We start from the raw sequence: 21,023 nt of genomic DNA, 5'->3' as shown, positions 1-21,023 counted from the left end.
CCACCACGGGCTGTGCTCAGCCCCCGGCCTGACCGTAGCTGCCCCCTCCAGGACCCAGAGTGCCCATCACACATGGACCCGACGCTCTTCTTACTGAGCCTGAACGTGGCCTCAGGATTTTTTCTAAAATCCCCAGACGGGCGTCACCAAACCAGAGCTGCTAGCGGCTGATGAACCGTACCTTGCTGCCTGCCCCCAGTCTTTCCACCGGTACCCTGAGCGTGAATGGGACACGGGGCCCCTGAGCCCCGGGCCAGAGGCTTAGCGGACCGCTGGGCCACCTTCTCTCCCTCTCGTCCTCCCCAGGGTCTTCACCGTGATTCTGGAGCAGGTCAACGTCATCCAGACCAACACGGCCCCGATGAGCAGCAAAGGCGCCGGCTTGGACGTCAAGGCCCTGAGGGCCTTCCGCGTGCTCAGACCGCTCCGGCTGGTGTCCGGGGTGCCCAGTGGGTGGCAGAGCCCCTCCCCCTCGCCCCAGTCCTGGGTCCCCTCCTACCCTGGTGTGGAGGAGGCTCCGAGGGAGGGCCAGGAGACCAAGAGGGGGGCTAAGTCGTCCTTCTCCCCCTGCCCTCACGCCCCCAGGCCTGCAGGTGGTCCTCAACTCCGTCTTCAAGGCCATGCAGCCCCTGTTCCACATTGCCCTGCTTGTGCTCTTCATGGCCATCATCTATGCCATCATCGGGCTGGAGCTCTTCAAGGGCAAGATGCACAAGACCTGCTACTTCATCGGGACGGGTGAGCTTCCGGGCCGGCGTGTCGGGAAGGCCTGGGGATGTCTCGAGAGGGGGATTCACCCAGCCGTGGAGAAGCCCCAGGACCGGGTCGTTGCTTCCCCCATCCACTGACCTTGGGGATGGGTTTCTCCTGGACAAGGGAGATTGGGCGGGAAACAGCTCTGCTGGGGTCAGGGGGCAAGGGGGGTGAACGGTCAGGTTCTTCCTCTGAGCACCCCTGCCCCACATAAGGCTGGTGCCCTTGGGCTTTCTGGCCACTTGTGGACTGACATGTAGGCTCAGGATCAGCCCGAATCTCTGTCTGTACTTGCCTTGTAGCTCGAGTCTTAGCTTTTAGTCCAGGGCCCGCAGGGTGGGGTCTGAATGGGACTCAGGAAGCACCCGACGGCCAAATGGCCCCTGGTCAGAGAGGAGCTGCCTTGGGGCTTGGATGAACTTCGGCTACACCTTCTAAACCAGCATCTCTCAAACCGCCTGCTGTCAGGACCCCTGTGGGGGATTTCCCTGGCGGTCCAGTGGTTAAGACCCCACATTTTTACCGCCGAGGGCGTGGGTTCAATCCCAGGTCAGGGAACTAAGATCCTGCGTGCCGTGTGGCCAAAAAAAAAATTTTTAATTAAAAAAAAAAGACCCCTTTGCACTCTTCAAAATTATTGAGGGTCCCAAAGAGTTTTTGTTTATATAGATTTTGTCTGTTGATGTGTACGGTGTTGGGAATGAAAACCAAGAAAAATGTTATAGTATTAATTTATTAACCCGTTTTAAAAAGAACAGTAATAGACCACTTACATACTAACATAAATAATATACTTTCTCAAAGTTGAAAAAAATTACTGAAAAATAACTTTATTTTCCCAAACCAAACCAAAAATGTTTGGCGACGAGAGTGGTACCATTTTACATGTTTTCTGGACCTCTTTACTGACCTGGCTTAGCGGATGTCGGCAGAGTTCTCCCATCGCTGCATTCGGTCTGTTGCGACATCACATGTCACACGGATCTGGAAAACTCCGCCCCTACATCTGTTCAAAGAATGAGAAATGAGGGGGCACATAGAGTCTGGGCATTTTTTTTTTTTGCGGTATGCGGGCCTCTCACTGTTGTGGCCTCTCCCGCTGTGGAGCACAGGCTCCGGACGCGCAGGCTCAGTGGCCATGGCTCACGGCACGTGGGATCTTCCTGGACCGGGGCACGAACCCGCGTTCCCTGCATCGGCAGGCGGACTCTCAACCGCTGCGCCACCTGGGAAGCTCCTGGGCATTTTGACGAAAGGATGGACCGTATTCCCGGGTCCCCGCTCTCAGGTAGCGGCGGTTTGCTGGTCCTCAGCTTACCCGGGCCGAGTGCCGCTGACACTGGGGGTGCAGGAACAGGACCCAGCACAAGACAGAGGTGACCTCTGTTAGGATGAGCCCCTAACTCGGTGGCGGAGACCTGCAGAGTCTTGGGGGACCCTCCCCACTTCCTAAGGGGGATGGCAGCCCAGCTCCAACGACACCTCTCACGGCGTTTTCGCTGGGCTTGTTCCTAACCTGCTCCGTCTCAGCCTCCTCCTGTCCCCATGACGATCTCTGGCCTCTCATCGGCATTACCAGGGCAGAGAGGAGGGGGCTTTCTAGCACAACCTTCAAACGAAATTCGAGGGTCTCGCCTGGTGTTCACATGAGGTCTTGCCCAGTGCTGACCAGTAGCGCTCCCAAGCCCCTCTGGGATGGGGGTTACCCAGCTGCGAGGGGCTGGGGACCACACGCCAAGCTCAGGACCATCTGTGCCCCCCTGTCCCATTCCTGAGGATTGAGCCCCCTGGTAACAAGGTTAAGGAAGGCCACTCGATCTCTCACGGCCTGACCTCTCTGAACACAAGAGGAGACCAAACCTACCAGGGGAAAAGGGGACCCAGACGTCACCCAAATTTCAGGCTTTAGAGACAATAAGAGCACCATTCAGGGGCTCCCTGGATGCTAAGGCCTGCTGGGGACGCCCCTCTAAGAGCAGACCCACCCCCCAGTCCAGCGCACCCCAGCATCGGGGCGCATCCCCACTTCTGTATCCCAGACAGAGCTCTCAAGCCGGAGTGTGAGGCCCGGCCCACACCTCCGCCCCCGCTGGGCTGCTGCCTCCTTTTACAAAGCTCTGTGGGTACAAACGATACATCACATCTGCTTCATCGGTTGTAGTCCATGGAAGCCGCGCCTCCAGTGAGGCCCTGGGCCCGAGCTCCTGCCTGCAGACGCCTGTGTCCCTGTCCGTATCCGTGTATCCGTATCCGTATCCTTGCCCTCGGCCCAGCCCCCTATGGTCTGCACCACACTCTCCCAGCAAGGCCGCCTCCCCGACTTTAAACTGATGTTGAGATCCGCACCCTGCTGCCCCCTCTTACTGCCCCTCCGCCGGTGCTTACCACCCCCGCCCGCCCACAGACATCGTGGCCACGGTGGAGAACGAGAAGCCGTCGCCCTGTGCCCGGACGGGGTCAGGGCGCCGCTGCACCATCAACGGCAGCGAGTGCCGGGGCGGCTGGCCAGGCCCCAACCACGGCATCACCCACTTCGACAACTTCGGCTTCTCCATGCTCACCGTGTACCAGTGCATCACCATGGAGGGCTGGACCGACGTCCTCTACTGGGTGGGTCTGGGCCTGAGCCCGCCGGCTGTCTCCCCAGCACAGGCTCGCTGGGAGCGGGTGGGGCCTGCCAGTCCTGGGCTGAGGGTCTTCCCGCTTCTCCTTGCCCCTCCCTGGGGAGCCCTTCTGGGCCTCAGGTGTGTGTCCTAGCATCCTTGGGGGAGGCCGAGGTACCACCTGTGTCCGCAGTCCCAAGAGCAGGTGAGGGACGGAAACCCGGAGCTCGGCGGGTTCTGGTCTCACGTCCTAACTTGTCCCTAATCCTGGCTGTGAGTGACTTGGTGCCGATGGCGTGGGATCTCAGATTTCCCGAGGAAGGAAGGGCCCTTTGAGTCTCTCTTCTTGCTGCTGGGCAAGATTGCTTTTCCAATAAAAATATGATTGGATATCAGGTTCCTCGTCTATAAAATAAAAATACTATAACTCCATCTCAGGGTAGTCACGATGGTTAGTGGGGGCACTAACTGAATTACCGCAGTGCGGGCACCTAGTGCCGTAGACGTTCTCTTGCTGGAGGAGTTGACTTGTTTGATGATACAAGAGTTAGGCTGCATTTCTTTTTTGATCCTCCGACAGTGGGAGGCATTGATCCCATTTTCCGGATAAGGAAACCGAGGCTCAGGGACGTTCGGTAACTTGGCCGCTGTTGGACTAGTGAGTGACACGGCCAAGAATTGACCTCTAACCGTCCGGCTCCAGCCCCGGAGCTCAGCCGCGGGTTGACACTACCTGTGGGAGATGCCTGTAAACCCATCAAATGCTTTGCAAATATAAAGGATTAGTGGGAGTAGCTCTCGTAAACTCAGATTATGGGAGCCAATTATTAAACGTTTCGAAGGACGGTCACGCGTGTTGTTTCACCCGTGACCAGCCTGTGAGGAGCTCACATCATCAGCTCAGGAGGCAGATGGAACGGTGCTCAGAGATGCCGGCGCCTCATCCAGGGTCACAGGCGTGCTTCCTGAAGGAGCCGGCCAAGCGCAGGCCAAGGCTTTTTAGTGCTTCTTCCACTATGAGGAATCTCGGTTGTAAAGGGGCCGACTGGAGGTGGCCGGCATGACAGGATCAGGCAGGGAGCCCGGGGACCGGAGGGAGGCAGGGCTCAGTCTCACCAGCCGATAGCCATCAGCAAGGCCCAGTTCCAGGTCCTCAGGCTAGAAGAGGCTCCTCTCCAGACCAAGATGGCCTCTTTCCTTGCCCCCGCCGTCGGGTGCGGTGCGTAGGCCAGCTTGACAAGGGGGCCTAAGCCCTCACGTTGGGGATGGGGCTCACACCTGCGTCTGGACCAGGTCAACGATGCCATTGGGAACGAGTGGCCCTGGATCTACTTTGTCACCCTGATCCTGCTGGGCTCCTTCTTCATCCTCAACTTGGTGCTGGGCGTGCTGAGCGGGTAAGGGGCTCAAAGACAGCTGGGAGAAAGGGGAGGAAGAAGGGGGGGCGGGGAAAGGAGGGGGAGGGGAAGGAGGGGAGGCAGTGGGCAGGGAAATGTGGCTTAGAACCCCCGCTCATCCCTGGCTCCCCTTTAGCCAGGAAGAGAACAGATGCAGGCAGGAGCCCCTCCAGTTTTCACCTTTCTCCCTTCTCCTCAAGCCTTCTCCCATCCTTGCTTCCTTCCGTCCACGTGAAGCCCCAAGACCCCAGCCTCCTGTCCCTGGAGGTGCTTGGGCTGAAGCTCGGCACTGAGCATGGCCTTCAGGCTAAGCACACAGACTCTGGAGCGAGAGGCCCAAGTTTAAACCCTTGCACTACTGTTTGGTGGCTGTGTGACCTTTGACTAATTACCTAACCTCTCTGTGCCTCATGAGCCACATCTGTCACATCGGAATAATTTCAGTGCCTGTTTCACAGGGCTGTTGGGAGGATTAAATGAGTTAATACCTGTGAAGTACTTAGAATGGAGGCCAGCACATCAGAAGTGCTAAGTACTCATGGTCATTATTTGTCCGTGACGGCTCCACCCAGCTACGGTGGGCAGCCTGGAAGTGGCCATTGGCCCCGTTGTGCCCACCGCAAGAGCTTCCCTCCAGGCACTCTGGACATAGAATTCGGGGGTCCGTGGACTAGGGTAGGAAGAACTTGCCTTTATTTCTTTGAGTCCAACTGAAATGCAGCCCTTCCTTCCATGACGTGGTACCAGCTCTGCCCATGACTTGTCCCACCAGGAATCCCTTGTCATGTCACAGGTGTTGCAAATATCAGTACTTCAAAGTTATGACAGTTATCAGACCGCGCCTGGCCCTGCTACTTAATGATTCAGTGAAGAAGCATGCATGTTACTTTATCACCACGTTATAGCTCAACAACTATGTTTTAGCTCCTCGGCTCCTTTGCCAAGCTATGGTTTCCTTTGGAGCATTTTACAACGCTGTTCAGAGGAGCAACCCATAGGCTCGCGGGACCCCCAAAGGGGCCGGGGCTCAGAATGGTCAAGAGCCCCTCCTGGACCCTGCGCTGGGCAGCGCTGAGGGTGCAGGCGGTGCGGGCCGACCCTGCTGCCCCCAGCCCGCCCCTCGGAGCCCAGGGAGGGCGGACCGGGCTGGACTCCCCTCCTCACCCTGCGTGGGGGCCCAGGGCTCCCCCTGCCGCTCTGAGCCCTCGCTGACCCTCGGGTCCTTTCCTTCCACTGCTGCTGTCTGGTTTCTTCCAGGCCCAGGAGCATGTCCCCCAGGGTCTTAAGTCTGTAAGCAGAGCTAAATTACTCAGGCAGCCTAAAGGGTCAGGGCAGTATGGAAAATCGGAGGGTTCATGGCGATTCTGTTAGGGCAATGCACGGTCATGTCATTAACCCCTATGTCCAAGGTCACCCAAGACAAGGCGGGAGAAATGAGATGGGAGGAAAAGAAGGAACGGGGCCGGGGAGGGGGGGCCTGGAGGGCGGGGCTGGTGAGGGGGAGAGGGCCGCCCCTCAGCCTCCCTAAAGGACCCCGGACCCCAGGCAACACTGGGCCGGGGGGGGCACGTCCAGCTGCAGAACGGGCTCCCTCGCCCCAGGAAGCTGCATTCTTCCTCCCCCTCCCCCGCCCCACTGCAGGGAATTCACCAAGGAGCGGGAGAAGGCCAAGTCCAGGGGAACCTTCCAGAAGCTGCGGGAGAAGCAGCAGCTGGATGAGGACCTCCGGGGCTATTTGAGCTGGATCACGCAGGGCGAGGTCATGGATGTGGACGACTTGAGAGAAGGTTGGAGCCACGGGCCGAGGTCGGCAGCCCCCCCAGAGCTGCCCTCGCGGTCAGCTCCCACAGGGGCACCTCCACACCCGCCCCCGCTGCAGCCCCAGGGGGCCCATCGGGCAGGAAGGCATCACCACTTTGCAGATAAGAAAACCCGGCCCCTAGAGGCCTAGCCTGACACCTTGCGGTGGAGGCGGCCTGGTGTGCCCTGGGCCCTCCCGGAGCACAAGGTCCCAAAGTGCTGCACCGCCCCTTGGGGACCCGCCCTCCCCTCCGATGCAGGCTCTCTAGGGCTCAGGAAAGCGCAGAGGGAGGGGTCCAGGCCCACCCAGGTTCGCTGTCACAGGTGTCTCCGGTCAGCGGGCCCTTTCCAGGTGTGTCCAGCCCAGAGGGGCCCGGAAGCCTGGCCAACTGGACCTGTCTGTCCCCAGGGAAGCTGGCTTTGGATGAAGGCGGCTCTGACACAGAGAGCCTGTATGAAATCGCAGGCTTGAACAAAGTCATCCAGTTTATGTGAGTATCTGCCCAGCTGCGGGTCCTCCCAGCCCGCAGCACCCTGAGACATGTAGTTAGACCCCGGTCACCTCCCTAGGTGGCTTTTGGGTCTCTTTCCCTTAGCGCAGCTGGAGGGCACTGGGCAGATGACCTATTTACTCACCACGTAAGGAAGAAACTGGGAGCCGGTGGGATAATTAGTCCCGGAAACCTCTGCTCCAGACGGGGAGTTAGCCTGTGACCACCATGAGTGTCGCGGGCGGGGGGGGCTGGAGGCAGGAAGCTGGAGAGGACCGTGTGTTCTGTTTGGCTGCTTCCTTTTCCAAATTCATACGTGACAGTGATTTTGAAAGATCCAACAATAGAGAAATACATCAAAGAAAAGATGGCCTTCTCTGCCCTTCAGAGAGGTAACCATGGTAACAGTTAGATTTGTATCTCTCTGAAGCCTCTTGCACGCTTTCATTTCTCTTACATGCACACGCGCACGCACACACACACCCCAGCTTTTTTCGGTTTTGTTTTCACTTTTTACACGATGAGGTTTCTCATATTAACCACTGTCACCTCAGAACCAAACACAGTGCCCAGCACGCGGGAGGGCTCGTTGGCTAAATGAATACGATCCCCACATAAACTGGCAACTGACATTTTAAATTTAGAATTTTCTATTGAGGGCAACTTTATACAGACACAACCCTTTTTTTTTTTTTCTAAGACTTTCTTTTTTCGGAGCAGTTTCAGATTCACAGCAAAACTGAGCCGACGGTGCTGAGATTTCCCGCCTGCCCCTCCCCCAGCCACGCCCAGCGCCCCCCACCATCGACATCCCCAGCAGATGGTCCGTTTGTTACAACTGATGAACCTGCGTCATCCAAGTGCATAGTGTACATTGGGGCGCACTCTTGGTGTTGGACGTTCTGTGGGTTTGGGCAAACGTATAATTACGCGTACCCACCGTTATAGTGTCACATAGAGTATTTTCGCTGCCCTAAAAATCCTCTGTTTCTGCCTGTTCACACCCCAACTCCCACCCCTGGCAACCAAGCACCGATCTTCCTGTCTCCATAGTGTTGCCTTTCTCAGGATGTCTTTAATTGGACTCACACAGCATGTGGTCTTCTCAGATCAGCTTTTCTTACTGAGTGACATGCATTTCGGGTCCCTCCACATCTCTGCAAGGTGTGATAGCTCACACACCGTCTTTTGTTGTATCTTTGAATGTAAAATGTTCCACAGTGCGCATATGTTGTAGTCTGTTTACGTAAGCTGTCCAGTTTGGGGCAATACACACAGTGCCCCAGGGAACCGTTGTGCATAAGGGTGAACATTTCTGCCGCGCAGATGCCTAGAAACAGGCTTGCTGGGTCAAAGGGAGCACAAGTTCTAACCTTGGTAATTGCGGCACAGAGGTCGATCTGACAGTGGAGGTGCCTTTCTGCGCGCCCTCCCCGACACCAGATATGACCAATTTGTTAAAGAATTGCCTTTATGACGGGCAAAACGGGGCATGCCAGGGTTGCTTTGATTAAGTTGGAAACGCACGGAGCCCTGCTCTGCGCCGGACCTCGTCTCTCATTCCGTCTGAGGTCGGCATCATCACTATCCTCCTTTGAAAGGTGAAGACATTTGCTGTAAGAGGCAAGATTTGCGATCTGTCTCTGCAGTTCAGGTCCTTGGCCCTCTCATGTGGCTGGAGGAGGGAGTGGGTGGTGAGACTTAAGTGTGGCGGCCTCGGGGAGGAGCTGGAGTAGCTCAGCCACGGCCCCACCCCCCGCCTTCTCAGCCGACAGTGGAGGCGGTGGAACCGCGTCTTCCGCTGGAAATGCCACGACGCGGTGAAGTCCAGGGTCTTCTACTGGCTGGTCATCCTGATCGTCGCCCTCAACACCCTGTCGATCGCCTCGGAACACCACCACCAGCCTCTCTGGTTGACCCACCTGCAAGGTGAGACACGCGGCTGGCGGCCAGTGGTGGCCAATGGCCCCTCAGGTTTTGCAGAAGAAGTCGTTAGATGTCGACATTGTTTTCTAGAACTTCTAGGCAGTGGTACTCTTTTCCTCGTGGCATTACCAGGGGCCGTAACAGCAACAAGTTGGGGACACTCCAGGTGCTCGCCAGATGTCTGGGCAAATTATCACAGACACTGGACGTACAGATGACCAGTAATTGAGCGCTTCACGCATCCAAGTTCAAGTTCTACTCCAGAAACAGCAATCTTTCACCCAATGTGTATTACACACGTACTCTGGGTCAGGCCCAGGAAAGAATGCAGGGCACACGGAGGAGTAATGTACCTCTCTTGCCGCCAAGGAGCTTCCTGAGCCAGAGGAAAAGACAGATATTGATAAGTGACGTCAGGTCAGTATAGGGAGGGCAACAGTGGAGGTCAATACAAGGTAACAAGAGGAGGATTACAGAGGAGGGGAGGTTGGATGGTAGGAAGACACTATGTTTAAAATGATGCAAGAGGGAATTCCCTGGCGGTCCAGTGGTTAAGACTCAGCGCTTTCACTGCTGTAGCCTGGCTTCAGTCCCCGGTCAGGGAACTAGGATCCCGCAAGCCACGCAGTGTGGCCTAAAATAAAATAATGAAAGAGATAAAAGAAGGAAAATAGAAAAGAAGATTGTCTTCTCCTGTGGAAAGGAGATAGGAGACAATGCTACAGATCAGATGCATTCATGCGTGCACGCATCCATCCATCTATCCGTCCATTCATCTATCCATCCATCCATCTACCCATCCAGGCATACATCTATCCATCCATCCATCCATCCATCTATCCGTCCAGCCATCCATCCATCTACCCATCCAGGCATACATCTATCCATCCATGCGTCCATTCCTTCCTTCATGCACGCATCCATCCACCCATTCATCTATCTATCCATCCATGCACCCATTCCTTCCTTCATGCACGCATCCATCCACCCATTCATCTATCTATCCATCCATGCACCCATTCCTTCCTTCATGCACGCATCCATCCACCCATTCATCTATCTATCCATCCATGCACCCATTCCTTCCTTCATGCACGCATCCATCCACCCATTCATCTATCTATCCATCCATGCACCCATTCCTTCCTTCATGCACGCATCCATCCACCCATTCATCTATCTATCCATCCATGCACCCATTCCTTCCTTCATGCACGCATCCATCCACCCATTCATCTGTCTATCCATCCATGCACCCATTCCTGCATCCGTCCACCCGTCCACCCATTTATTCCTTGCAACCAGTCTTCCTGGGAGCCCCTTGAATGTGCCAGGCATTGTCAATGCACTGTCAATGACCAAACGTGGACAAGATGCGAACAGTGCCCGCCGAGAGGAGTCAGAGATGAATTTGAGGTTCCTGGCCCATGCAGATAGATGGCTGGTAGTGCCCCTTGCTGAGATGGGGAAGACAGTCAGTGACCAGGTATTTTGGGGGGGATGGGGGAGGATGGGCAGTACCTATCAGCTTAGACTTGAGCACGTTGAGTTTGAGGTGCCTCTGAGACATCCCAGTGAGGTGTCGAGGAGACAGATGGAAAGTAGGTCTGGGACTCAGTGGAGAGGTCTGGGTTGAAGAGTGTAAATCCGGAGTCATTGGCAGGCATGGCAATCGAAGCTGTGGTCTTAGAAGACATCACCAGATCCCCAGAGGACGGTGTGTACTCGTGCGCACAGCTCCAGTCCAGCACTCAGGGCTGAGATAGGGGTGCGTCTGCAGAGAGGGTGCAGGAGAAGCAGGAAAAGCAGGAGAAGCAGGAGAAGTGCAGAAGGATGTGGCGTCCTGGAAGCCAAGGAAAGGGAACATTTGAAAAAGCAAGAAGGGACTTCCCTGGCGGTCCAGCGGTTAGGACTCTGCACTTCCAACTGCAGGGGGCACGGGTTCGATCCCTGGTCAGGGAACTGAGATCCCGCAACAGTGTCAGTGCTTCTGGGAGATCAGGGAAATGGGGTTAAAATGCTCACGAGTTGACCGGTGGAGTGAGGAGGGTGGACCTGCTGAACACAGTGTCGTTTAGTTTCCTAGAAATCTGGACTGCGTTCCTTCAATGGTGAAAATTCACCAGGTTTTCCTGGATCCGGAGGGCAGGGAAAGGAAGATGCCCTGAAAATGCAGGGAGGGTGTCCAAGGTGGAGGGCTTGGCCAAGGCAGGCAGGGCAGGGAGGAGAGTGACACCGAGCTGCGTGACCCACCCTGCAGACATCGCCAACCGGGTGCTGCTGGCCCTGTTCACCGTGGAGATGCTGATGAAGATGTACGGGCTGGGCCTGCGCCAGTACTTCATGTCCATCTTCAACCGCTTCGACTGCTTCGTGGTGTGCAGCGGCCTCCTGGAGATCCTGCTGGTGGAGTCAGGGGCCATGACACCCCTCGGCATCTCCGTGCTGCGCTGCATCCGCCTCCTCAGGATTTTCAAGATCACCAAGTGAGCGCCCGCCTGCGCGCACTGCCCCATCCTGCGCCTCTGCAGCAGAAAGCACCTTCCCCCTTCCACCTCGGCCTCTCCTGTCTTCCTACCTCTCACCATTGTCTGTGGTGTGGAAAAGACGGAAGAAAGGGGAAATGAAGCGCCTGGGAGCGGGAGGGGGGAAAGGAAGATGGAAGGGGAGCAGAGAAGGGGGCAGTGGTGGGACGGCCGCCTGGGCCGGGGCTGCACAGGAAGGGGTGGTCCTCACCCCCGTGGGGTTCAGAGTCCAGTGGTGGCGCCAGCAGCTAAACGGCCGTCCTACTAACATGAAATGACAGACCAAGACCTGTGCTCTGGCGGAGGGAAGCTGGGTGTGCGGCCCGGATCCAGGCAGCCCTGCCCGACCCCCCCGCATCCCACCAGCCCCCAGCCTCCCCCAAGCCGCGCCGACTGCAGGGACGCCGGGGGTGGGGGCTGCCCGTCTCCTCCAGGTACTGGACGTCCCTGAGCAACCTGGTGGCCTCGCTGCTGAACTCCATCCACTGCATCGCGTCCCTGCTGCTGCTGCTGTCCCTGTTCGTCGTCATCTTCGCCCTCCTGGGCATGCAGCTCTTCGGGGGCAGGTACGACTTTGAGGACACGGAGGTGCGGCGCAGCAACTTCGACAACTTCCCGCAGGCCCTCATCACCGTCTTCCAGGTAGGCTAAAGCCCGCTGCCTGCCGCTGGAGATTGGGCATCACCTCCTCCAGGAAGCCTTCCGTGATCCGACGTCGCCCTCTGGGCCCCCGCATCCCCTCCAGGCCACAGTCGCCTGTCTGTCTCCTCCACGCTCTGGAGGCTGGGTGCTGTGTCCAGTGTGTCCTGTGTGTCTTCATCCCTTTGCCCAGCAGAGCCCTGGCCCACAGTAGGCCAGCGGTTAATGAGTGAAGGAGTTGGGTGGGCAGGGAGCTTTCTTTCCCACGTGCTACTAGAATCTCTGAGCACAAGGTCAGACAAGGTAGGCTGTCCCTCTGCAAGGCTGCAAAAGCCCCAGAGGAACACAAACCACTTCCCACTGCGGGGACATGGCTTAGCCACCGCTCACTAAAGCCACGGCCGGCCTCCAGAACGAGCTGCGTGAGCGCAGAGCAGACACACGCTCCTCTCTGTCGGGCCAGTACTCAGGGGACGCCACCTCGGTGTTGCCAGTGGGAAGGGCAGTTGTGACAACCGGCCGGCCCTACACAGGGTGTCACCCTCGTTCTTCCATTCACCCCACCGGCTGGTCAGGCATCCTGTCTTTCAAGGCACCTGACATTTTGCACTCTTTCTGGGGGCTGGAAAGGCAGGGGGTCCAGTGTGGGCAGCACAGCTAAGCCTGGGCCTTAGGAACAGAGCTCGTGGAAGCCTTCATGCCACAATCAAGCTCCTTGGCCCCGAAGAGCCAACGATGAGGTCTTGGACCCCCAGGAGAGGTTCAGGAGGGCAGGGACTTCACCCGGGATGAAGAGAGAGGACCGGTCTGGGGGCAGGGTTGGAAGGGGACTTTTGGACGGCGCAGTCCCCAGAGAAGACCCTCGAGTCCCTCTGCATCCCCCACCCTCCCTCCCCTGCCAGGTGCTGACAGCTGAGGACTGGAACTCCGTGATGTACGACGGGATCATGGCCTACGGCGGCCCGACCTACCCCGGGGTGCTCGTCTGCATCTATTTCATCATCCTGTTCGTCTGCGGCAACTGTATCCGCCCAGACGCAGGGCACAGAAGAGGGCCTGGGGAGGAGGCCTGGGGGTAAAGCGGGGTCAAGGTGCTCAGGCCTGCTGCTGGGGAGCTCCTGGGGGTGGGGAGGTGGGACACAGCCCGTGGCAGTGTGGGTGTAGCTGTAGGACACTTCCTTCCGGCAGGACGTTAGAGAAACACAGGGTGACTGGTGACAGGCGGGAGGAATCAGTCATAGAAAGACGGGGAGACTGGAGCACGGGAGGAGGCAGGTCCCGCCCCCGGGGCGTCCCTCCCCGCCACCCGAGCTCCTTAGCGGGTCGCCTCAGACATACTGCTCAACGTCTTCCTGGCCATCGCGGTGGACAACCTGGCGGAGGCGGAGAGCCTGACGTCGGCCCAGAAGGCCAAGGCTGAGGAGCGGAGGCGCAGGAAGATGTCCAGGTGAGCGGGGCGCGCCCAGAGGGAGGGACCTGCAGGGCTCCGGCCGCTCCGGGCAAGGGGCTCCCTGGGGAGCAGAGGCCAAACCACTGTGCCGCTGGCCGAGTCTCTGAGGTGTCCCCGGGGCAGGACTGCAGGCCAGTCGGCAGGCGGGACCCCGAGGGCAGAGCCAGGCAGGCTGGGCCTCCGCCCTGTCACCACACTTCCTGGAGGGGGTCCCTTCCCTCTGCTGAGCCTCAGGCACCTGTGAGTTTGCCGTTTCACCCTCTGCGGCCTGGGACCCTCCCCTGGGACTGGCCAACGGCCCCTGTGTTTGCCCGGCCGCGGGCGGACGCCTGTCCTGTTCCCTCGTTGCAGAGGGAGGACGCGACGCGCCCGGCCCGTGGGCGCGGGGTCAGCCTGCAGTGTCCTCAGGCTGGGCGCGTCCCCCAGAATCTTCCAGTTGGTCCTCCACTTTGGGCTTTCTTGGTTTTCCAACCCAGGGGGCTCCCAGACAAGTCAGAGGAGGAGAAGTCGATGGTGGCCAAGAAGCTGGAGCAGAAACCCAAGGGGGAGGGCATCCCCACCACGGCCAAGGTGAGCCCGTCACGGGGGGCGCTCTCAGGGGCCGCACGGGGAGGGGCCTCTGAAAGTCCCCTGTTCGCCTGGTGCCTTAGGGTGCCGGGGGGCAGGGGGAGGCAGGAGAGGGGCTGTCTGCCTGGGTAACAGCCAGGTGAGGGCACCAGCCAGGTGAGGGCAGCTCTGTCTCACGGAATCTCTTGTACTGAGGACACAGACGCCCCGATCCAGGAACCAGACTTCCTTTGAGTCCCAGCTTTCCACCCCAGTCAGGGTGTCCCCCTCGCCTCAGAGCCGCCCAGACCAGCCTCCCCCCGTTTCTAACCCTGCCCCGCCTGTCAGCCTGGCCCTGCTCAGCCTTCCTGGAGCCGAGGAAGCAGAGCTCAGAGGGGCAGGAACCGGCCCCCAGAGCACGGGTCGTGGCCTGGGGCAGTCCACTCTCTTCTCGAGAACTAAGCAGGGGTGAGGGGCTCAGGCTCAGACGGGCTGGGGTCCTGGTAGCTTGGGCAGTCTGGCTGACCTTTCTGCTCCTGGCTTCTCCTTTGTAAGACGGGGATGACCATAATAGCACCCACTGCCTCACCCCACCCCGAGCCACAGGGAGGCTTAGGTGAGCTGACACCTACACGGCCCTCCAGTCAATGTTCCTTAGGTGGGGACCACAGCTCGGGTTTTCACCTTCATCGTGTTCCTTCCTCCAGCTGAAGGTCGATGAGTTTGAATCCAACGTCAATGAGGTGAAGGACCCCTACCCGTCAGCCGACTTCCCAGGTGAGAGTCCTGGGACCCGGGGCGGGTGTGCTGGGGTGACTTCTCCCCAGGGACGAAATCTCTCCTGTGTGTCCCCTACCTGGACCCATCCACGAGGAGATCAGGACTCAGACATCCCTCGTGTACCTCGTATTGCAAGTGAGCCGTCTGCCAGCCTGCCTCCCCCTATGATACACACAGTGGGAAAATGTACACATTTTATTTTCAATTAATTCAGCCCGTATTTACTGAGTACTGGCTGTGCGCTTCAGGGCTAAGGATCTGGTCTTCAAGGAGCCCAGAGACTCGTGGGCACACATGGCTTCTGTTCCAGCCACACAGAATAGCTCACAGAGCGGGGTGTAGCCGCCCGTGTGGTGCAGGAGATGGGCACACACGGCTTCTGTTCCAGCCCCTCCAGCCACACAGAATAGCTCACAGAGTGGGGTGTAGCCGCCCGTGTGGTGCAGGAGATGGGCACACACGGCTTCTGTTCCAGCCCCTCCAGCCACACAGAATAGCTCACAGAGCGGGGTGTAGCCGCCCGTGTGGTGCAGGAGGGGAGGGGGATGCATAGCGCACAGCCACGAATGCGCTACACACGCCCCGTAGGTGCAAACAGCCTGTGGCTGCAGCAGAAGCCCTCGTCGTCGGTGCCAAGGAGGGAACACTTGGGGGGAGCTCCCAAGCCGGTGAAGGTTAAAAGGCCACCTGGGAGAGGCTGGTGCCCAAGAGCTGGCGATGTCTCTTAGCTCACTCGTGGGTCCTTCCAGCTCTGGGTCACTGGTGCAATTTCATGCCTATTTGTGGAATCAGCTGATTAGCATGTTTGCGCCAGCGACTCTAAGCTCCAGCGGGACCCTTTGTGCTCCAAATAGCAGTGTCTGGCACCAGATAGGCAATCAATAGATAGAATGAAGGGTTATCGTAGGACACTGACTACAGTTCCCTGTGCTATACAGTAGAACCTTGTTGTTTATCCATTCTATATATAAAAGCTTCCATCTGCTAACCTCAAACTCCCACTCCATCCCTCCCCCAACCCCCTCCCCCTTGGCAACCACCCGTCTGTTTTCTATGTCTGTGATTCTGTTTCTGTTTCATAGATAGGTTCATTTGTGTCATATTTTAGATTCCACAGATAAGTGATATCACATGGTATTTGTCTTTCTCTTTCTGACTTACTTCACTTAGCATGGTAATCTCTAGTTGTATCCACGTTGCTGCAAATGGCATTATTGTGTTCTTTTCTATGGCTGAGTAATATTCCATTGTGTGTGTGTGTGTGTGTGTGTGTGTGTGTGTGTCTGTGTGTATCACATCTTCTTTATCCATTCATCAATATCCTGTGATAAACCATAATGAAGGAATATAAAAAAGAAAGAATGTCTGTATGTGTATAACTGAATCACTTTGCTGTACAGCAGAAATTAACACAACATTGTAAATCAACTACACTTTAATAAAAAAAAATTAAAACTGAGAAAAATCCAAATAATTCAAATAGAAATCCAAAAAAAAAAAAAAGAAGAAGAAAAAGAAAGGAAAAAATGCAAGGGTTTTGCCAAGTAAAATGTAGGGAGGATGGAGCTGGTATAGATAAGACTAATGATAATTCTTCAGATACCTGCCTGAAGGGACATTTGGGTTTTAGAATAATTCGACTTCATCTGCTTCATCTAATAACCATCTCCTAGTAGATGGGAGTGGCCGCTGTGCAGGCGGGAGAGGCTGAGCCCGGAAACCTGAGGTGGGGGAGGGGCAGGGGCTGGGGAGAAGGGGGAGGGTGGGGGAGGGGCCGCGGGGTGGGCTGCGGAGGAGCGTTCTTACCAAGGGGGCTGAATGTGTTTATCTTGCTTCTTTCCAAAAATAATCTGAAATGGCTGACAACGAAAGATATGCACAACGAAGTCAACACAGTGGGCGCGGGCGGAGAAAATCAGAATTAAGGCGGGAAAAGAAAGCAAATACGCGAGTTCTAAGAATTAACAGTCTCTGCGATTAAGCATAAAATGTGTCTCTGGGGCCCTTGGTCCCAGGCGAGGCAGGAAATGTCCCGTGAGGATGCTCTTTGGCAGGAAGCAGTGGGGTCTCGGGAGGAGACCCTGCAGGGGCCGCCGTGGTGGAGAGAGCGGGAGAACCCTGCCAGGGGCTGGCAGGCGACAGCTGTGGGCGAGGGGACAAAGGAAAGGGCTCCCCAACTTCCCACAGTGCCCCCAGTCTGCGGCTGAGGACTTGGGGGGACAGCTCCCTCTCACAAGGCCCTGAGACTCAGCAAATGAGCCCGAGGGGCCCCCTCCCAGCCCCTCCCACCCCACACCTGCCCCAGAAGGAAAGAATCCTGGTTTCTTTTCATGCTGGCGGCTCCTCCCTGAATGACGGTTTTTGGGACCCGGCCCCAGGAGAGAAGCTCCGAGTCCATTTATCTCAACAGGCCTCCTGCCCCTTGTCAATGTCGTGAGCTGAGGGTCTCACACTCAGGAGGGACAGAAGCCCACCTGGCCTGAGAGTCAGGGGCGGAGCCGGGCCCAGCACTCTGGCCTCGTGCCAAGCAGGGCCCCTCCCCGGCACCCCCAGTTGGTGAGCATTCGAGGTGGTGTGTCCAGCCCCGAGACAGGAGGTGCAACGGCAAGGCTCCCAGACCTTTGCTCCCGGCTCGACGTCTGGGAGGTTCTGAGCCTGACCGTTGTCTGGACAGTTCAGCCCCGTGTGCCGCAAGGAAGGGAGGTGCCTGGCTGGACTCTGCTGGCGCCCTCGTGCCCCGTGTGGCTTGCTGGCTGCGGGGGGTTCACGGTTGGGGTCAGAGCACAGGAGCCAGGGGAGCAGTGAAACGTGGACAGACACCCCGACCTCTCTCTCCCCTCCCCCACAGGAGACGATGAGGAAGACGAGCCCGAGATCCCAATAAGCCCACGGCCGCGCCCGCTGGCCGAGCTGCAGCTGAAGGAGAAGGCGGTGCCCATTCCAGAAGCCAGCGCCTTCTTCATCTTCAGCCCCACCAATAAGTGGGTGGCCTCTCGGTGGCGGGGCAGGGAGGTTGGTGGGGCTCTCAGAGAGGGCTGCTTCCTGCTCTGAGAAGGCCCCCTTCTCCTGATTCCCTGGGCCTACAATTACACCGTGAGAAAGTCATTCCTTTAGCTTAAGACCTTGTGCCCGGTTGAAAGTGCCGGAATCTCTGGGAGAAGTAATGCTTTAAGCCTTATCAGTTACTTACTCCTAAGAGGGATCACATCTCTGGGTTCCTCTCCAAGAGCAGGACAAGGGGATAAGCTCTAGTTCTCACTGGCTTCACAATTTTACACCTTTAAAATACAGACTGTAGTCCCCATGGAGTTTCAGCTGTCAGCCTCAGGGATGGAGATGGGCCTGCCCCGTTGTTTTAGTGGGGATGCCGTGGGATGAGGTGGAGTGTTGGGGGAGGGCTTGTGCGGGATGGGACTGGGGCTGCAGGAACAGAAGGTGGGACAGGGCCCTGCGAGGCCAGCCAGAGACCACCCGGTTGCCGGCTGTCCTTCTCCACTGACCGGGAGGGCGGGGTCCAGCGACGGAGGCGGGTCACAGCCTCCCGCCCCCACCCCGCCCCCGCAGGATCCGCGTCCTGTGCCATCGCATCGTCAACGCCACCTGGTTCACCAACTTCATCCTGCTCTTCATCCTGCTGAGCAGCGCCGCACTGGCCGCTGAGGACCCCATCCGGACTGAGTCCGTGAGGAACCAGGTGACGGCAGCCAGCTCGGCACCATCCCCACCCAGCCTGCGTCACCGCACACCTCACCCTGATGCCCAGAGCTCACTGTCTCCTCTGTGTGGCTACAGGCATCAGAGTGGCTTAGAGTTTAAATCCCTGGAGGGCCAAGACTGCCTCACAGCGCTCGGCCTACACGGGCTCTTGTTGCTGGATGTTAGCAGTGATGGTGGCGGGGATGGTGGGGATGGTGGTGATGGTGGTGTTGGTGGTGGGGATTGTGGTGGTGATGGTGATGGTGGTGGTGGTGGTGGTGATGGTGGGGATGGTGGGGATGGTGGTGATGGGGATGGTGGTGGGGATGGTGGTGGTGGAGATTGTGGTGGTGGTGGGGATGGTGGTGGTGGGGATTGTGGTGGTGATGGTGATGGTGGTGATGGGGATGGTGGTGGGGATGGTGGTGGTGGAGATTGTGGTGGTGGTGGGGATGGTGGTGGTGGGGATGGTGGTGGGGATGGGGATGGTGGGGATGGGGATGGTGGTGGGGATAGTGGTGGTGGGGATTGTGGTGGTGGTGGGGATGGTGGTGGTGGGGATGGTGGTGGGGATGGGGATGGTGGGGATGGGGATGGTGGTGGGGATAGTGGTGGTGGGGATTGTGGTGGTGATGGTGATGGTGGTGGTGGTGGTGGTGATGGTGGGGATGGTGGGGATGGTGGTGGTGGAGATATTGGTGATGGTGGTGGGGATGGTGGTGACGGTGGTGGGGATGGGGATGGTGGTGGTGGGGATTGTGGTGGTGATGGTGATGGTGGTGATGGGGATGGTGGTGGGGATGGTGGTGGTGGGGATTGTGGTGGTGATGGGGATGGTGGTGGTGGGGATGGTGGTGGTGATGGTGATGGTGGGGATGGGGATGGTGGTGGTGGAGATTGTGGTGGTGGTGGGGATGGTGGTGGTGGGGATGGTGGTGGGGATGGGGATGGTGGGGATGGGGATGGTGGTGGGGATAGTGGTGGTGGGGATTGTGGTGGTGATGGGGATGGTGGTGGTGGGGACTGTGGTGGTGATGGTGATGGTGGGGATGGGGATGGTGGTGGTGGAGATTGTGGTGGTGATGGGGATGGTGGTGGTGGGGATGGTGGTGGTGATGGTGATGGTGGGGATGGGGATGGTGGTGGTGATGGTGGTGGTGGTGATGATGGTGGGGATGGGGATGGTGGTGGTGGAGATTGTGGTGGTGATGGGGATGGTGGGGATGGGGATGGTGGTGGTGATGGTGGTGGTGATGGTGATGGTGATGGTGGCAATGGTGGTGGGGATTGTGGTGGTGATGGTGACGGTGGGGATGGGGATGGTGGTGGGGATGGTGGTGGTGGTGATGATGGTGGGGATGTTGGCCGTAGTGATGCTGGTGGTGATGACAGTGATGGTGGTGGCAATGGGGATGGTGGTGATGTCGAGGAAGATGATGATGCTATCACTGCTCTGCCCCTCGTCTCACTGACCTCTGCCCTGTCACCAGATCCTTGGGTATTTTGACATCGTGTTCACCTCTGTCTTCACTGTGGAGATTGTCCTCAAGGTGAGTGAAGGCTGTGAGATAGACAGCCTGGGCGAAGGGCATCTCCAGGCCAGGGACCAGACCTGCTGTGGCTCCTGCTTACACAGGCTGTACAGGGGCTGGGTTGCAGGGAGGAGGGAAAAGCAAGAAGGTGGTGGAGAGCAGCAGGGAAAGATTCCCAGGACCCAGGAGCCCGGATGGTCTCAGCTCACGAGTTGGTGCGAGCGGGCAAGCGGGAGGGGTGTGGAGGCATGAGGTACAGTCAACCCGCGGCCTGCGTGCCTCTGAAGCCTTGGGCACGTTCTTCCACGGTCAAGGCGCAACTAGCCTAAGCGTGGACCCGGGAGCAGTGATCTGTTCCCAGACCTTTGTTACCAGCGACTGAAAGGCCTCCCCTAGGATCCCAGAGAAGCGGCTGTCGCCCTGGGTGGGTTTCTGGCAGCTCCGCCCTCTCACGGCCCTCCCACCCTTTGTCCGTAGCACACCACTGCCCTCCCATTCTCAAGGTGGACACACTGGGTTCACACCATCATTGGTGGGGGATGGGGTCTGGGGGCAGAGACCTCCCATCTGTGGCTAGAACCCATAACCCCAGCCTTCACCTCCATTAACCAGGAGGGGAGAGGGGAGCTGTGAAGGGAGAGCAGGCCCAGAGCTGGCTGCAGTATGAAGTGAGGACAGTCCTTTCTTTCAGGGCCCCGATTATTAAAGAAATTGATCAGAGGGAGATGGTGGCTTCCCTGAGGTCCAGGAGGACTTCCTGGAGGTGGTGACCTTAGAGTTAGGCCTTGAAATTAGACAGGACTTCATTAGAGAGAGAGCAGGGGCAGTCAAGGAGGACAAAACAATGCAAACGCATTGTACAGCGATGTTTGGGATGTGCTCAGA

At 57.8% G+C, this 21,023-nt stretch overlaps 1 protein-coding gene across 2 annotated transcripts in view; it reads left to right on the top strand.

Annotated features, from left to right (window-relative positions):
- CACNA1S (calcium voltage-gated channel subunit alpha1 S) overlaps window positions 1–21,023 on the top strand; it is a 61,281-nt gene that overhangs the window by 15,912 nt on the left and 24,346 nt on the right. The window contains exons 4-19 of one of the 2 annotated variants that reach the window (XM_067729859.1): window positions 307–374; window positions 586–738; window positions 3,158–3,363; window positions 4,650–4,753; window positions 6,395–6,540; window positions 6,963–7,044; window positions 8,813–8,973; window positions 11,231–11,456; window positions 11,930–12,137; window positions 13,037–13,157; window positions 13,467–13,581; window positions 14,061–14,154; window positions 14,838–14,907; window positions 17,759–17,891; window positions 18,475–18,604; window positions 20,097–20,156. In XM_067729859.1, coding sequence (XP_067585960.1) covers window positions 307–374; window positions 586–738; window positions 3,158–3,363; window positions 4,650–4,753; window positions 6,395–6,540; window positions 6,963–7,044; window positions 8,813–8,973; window positions 11,231–11,456; window positions 11,930–12,137; window positions 13,037–13,157; window positions 13,467–13,581; window positions 14,061–14,154; window positions 14,838–14,907; window positions 17,759–17,891; window positions 18,475–18,604; window positions 20,097–20,156 — 2,077 coding nt within the window. Of the gene's footprint in view, window positions 1–306; window positions 450–585; window positions 739–3,157; window positions 3,364–4,649; window positions 4,754–6,394; window positions 6,541–6,962; window positions 7,045–8,812; window positions 8,974–11,230; window positions 11,457–11,929; window positions 12,138–13,036; window positions 13,158–13,466; window positions 13,582–14,060; window positions 14,155–14,837; window positions 14,908–17,758; window positions 17,892–18,474; window positions 18,605–20,096; window positions 20,157–21,023 lie in introns of both variants that reach the window. The other variant, XM_067729858.1, reaches the window with a different exon arrangement.

This window comes from Pseudorca crassidens, chromosome 2 (genome assembly GCF_039906515.1).
Source record: "Pseudorca crassidens isolate mPseCra1 chromosome 2, mPseCra1.hap1, whole genome shotgun sequence".
NCBI classification, from domain to species: Eukaryota; Metazoa; Chordata; class Mammalia; order Artiodactyla; family Delphinidae; genus Pseudorca; species Pseudorca crassidens.
The sequence above is the reverse complement of the archived record's forward strand: the minus strand, read 5'-3'. Positions and strand labels throughout refer to the sequence as shown.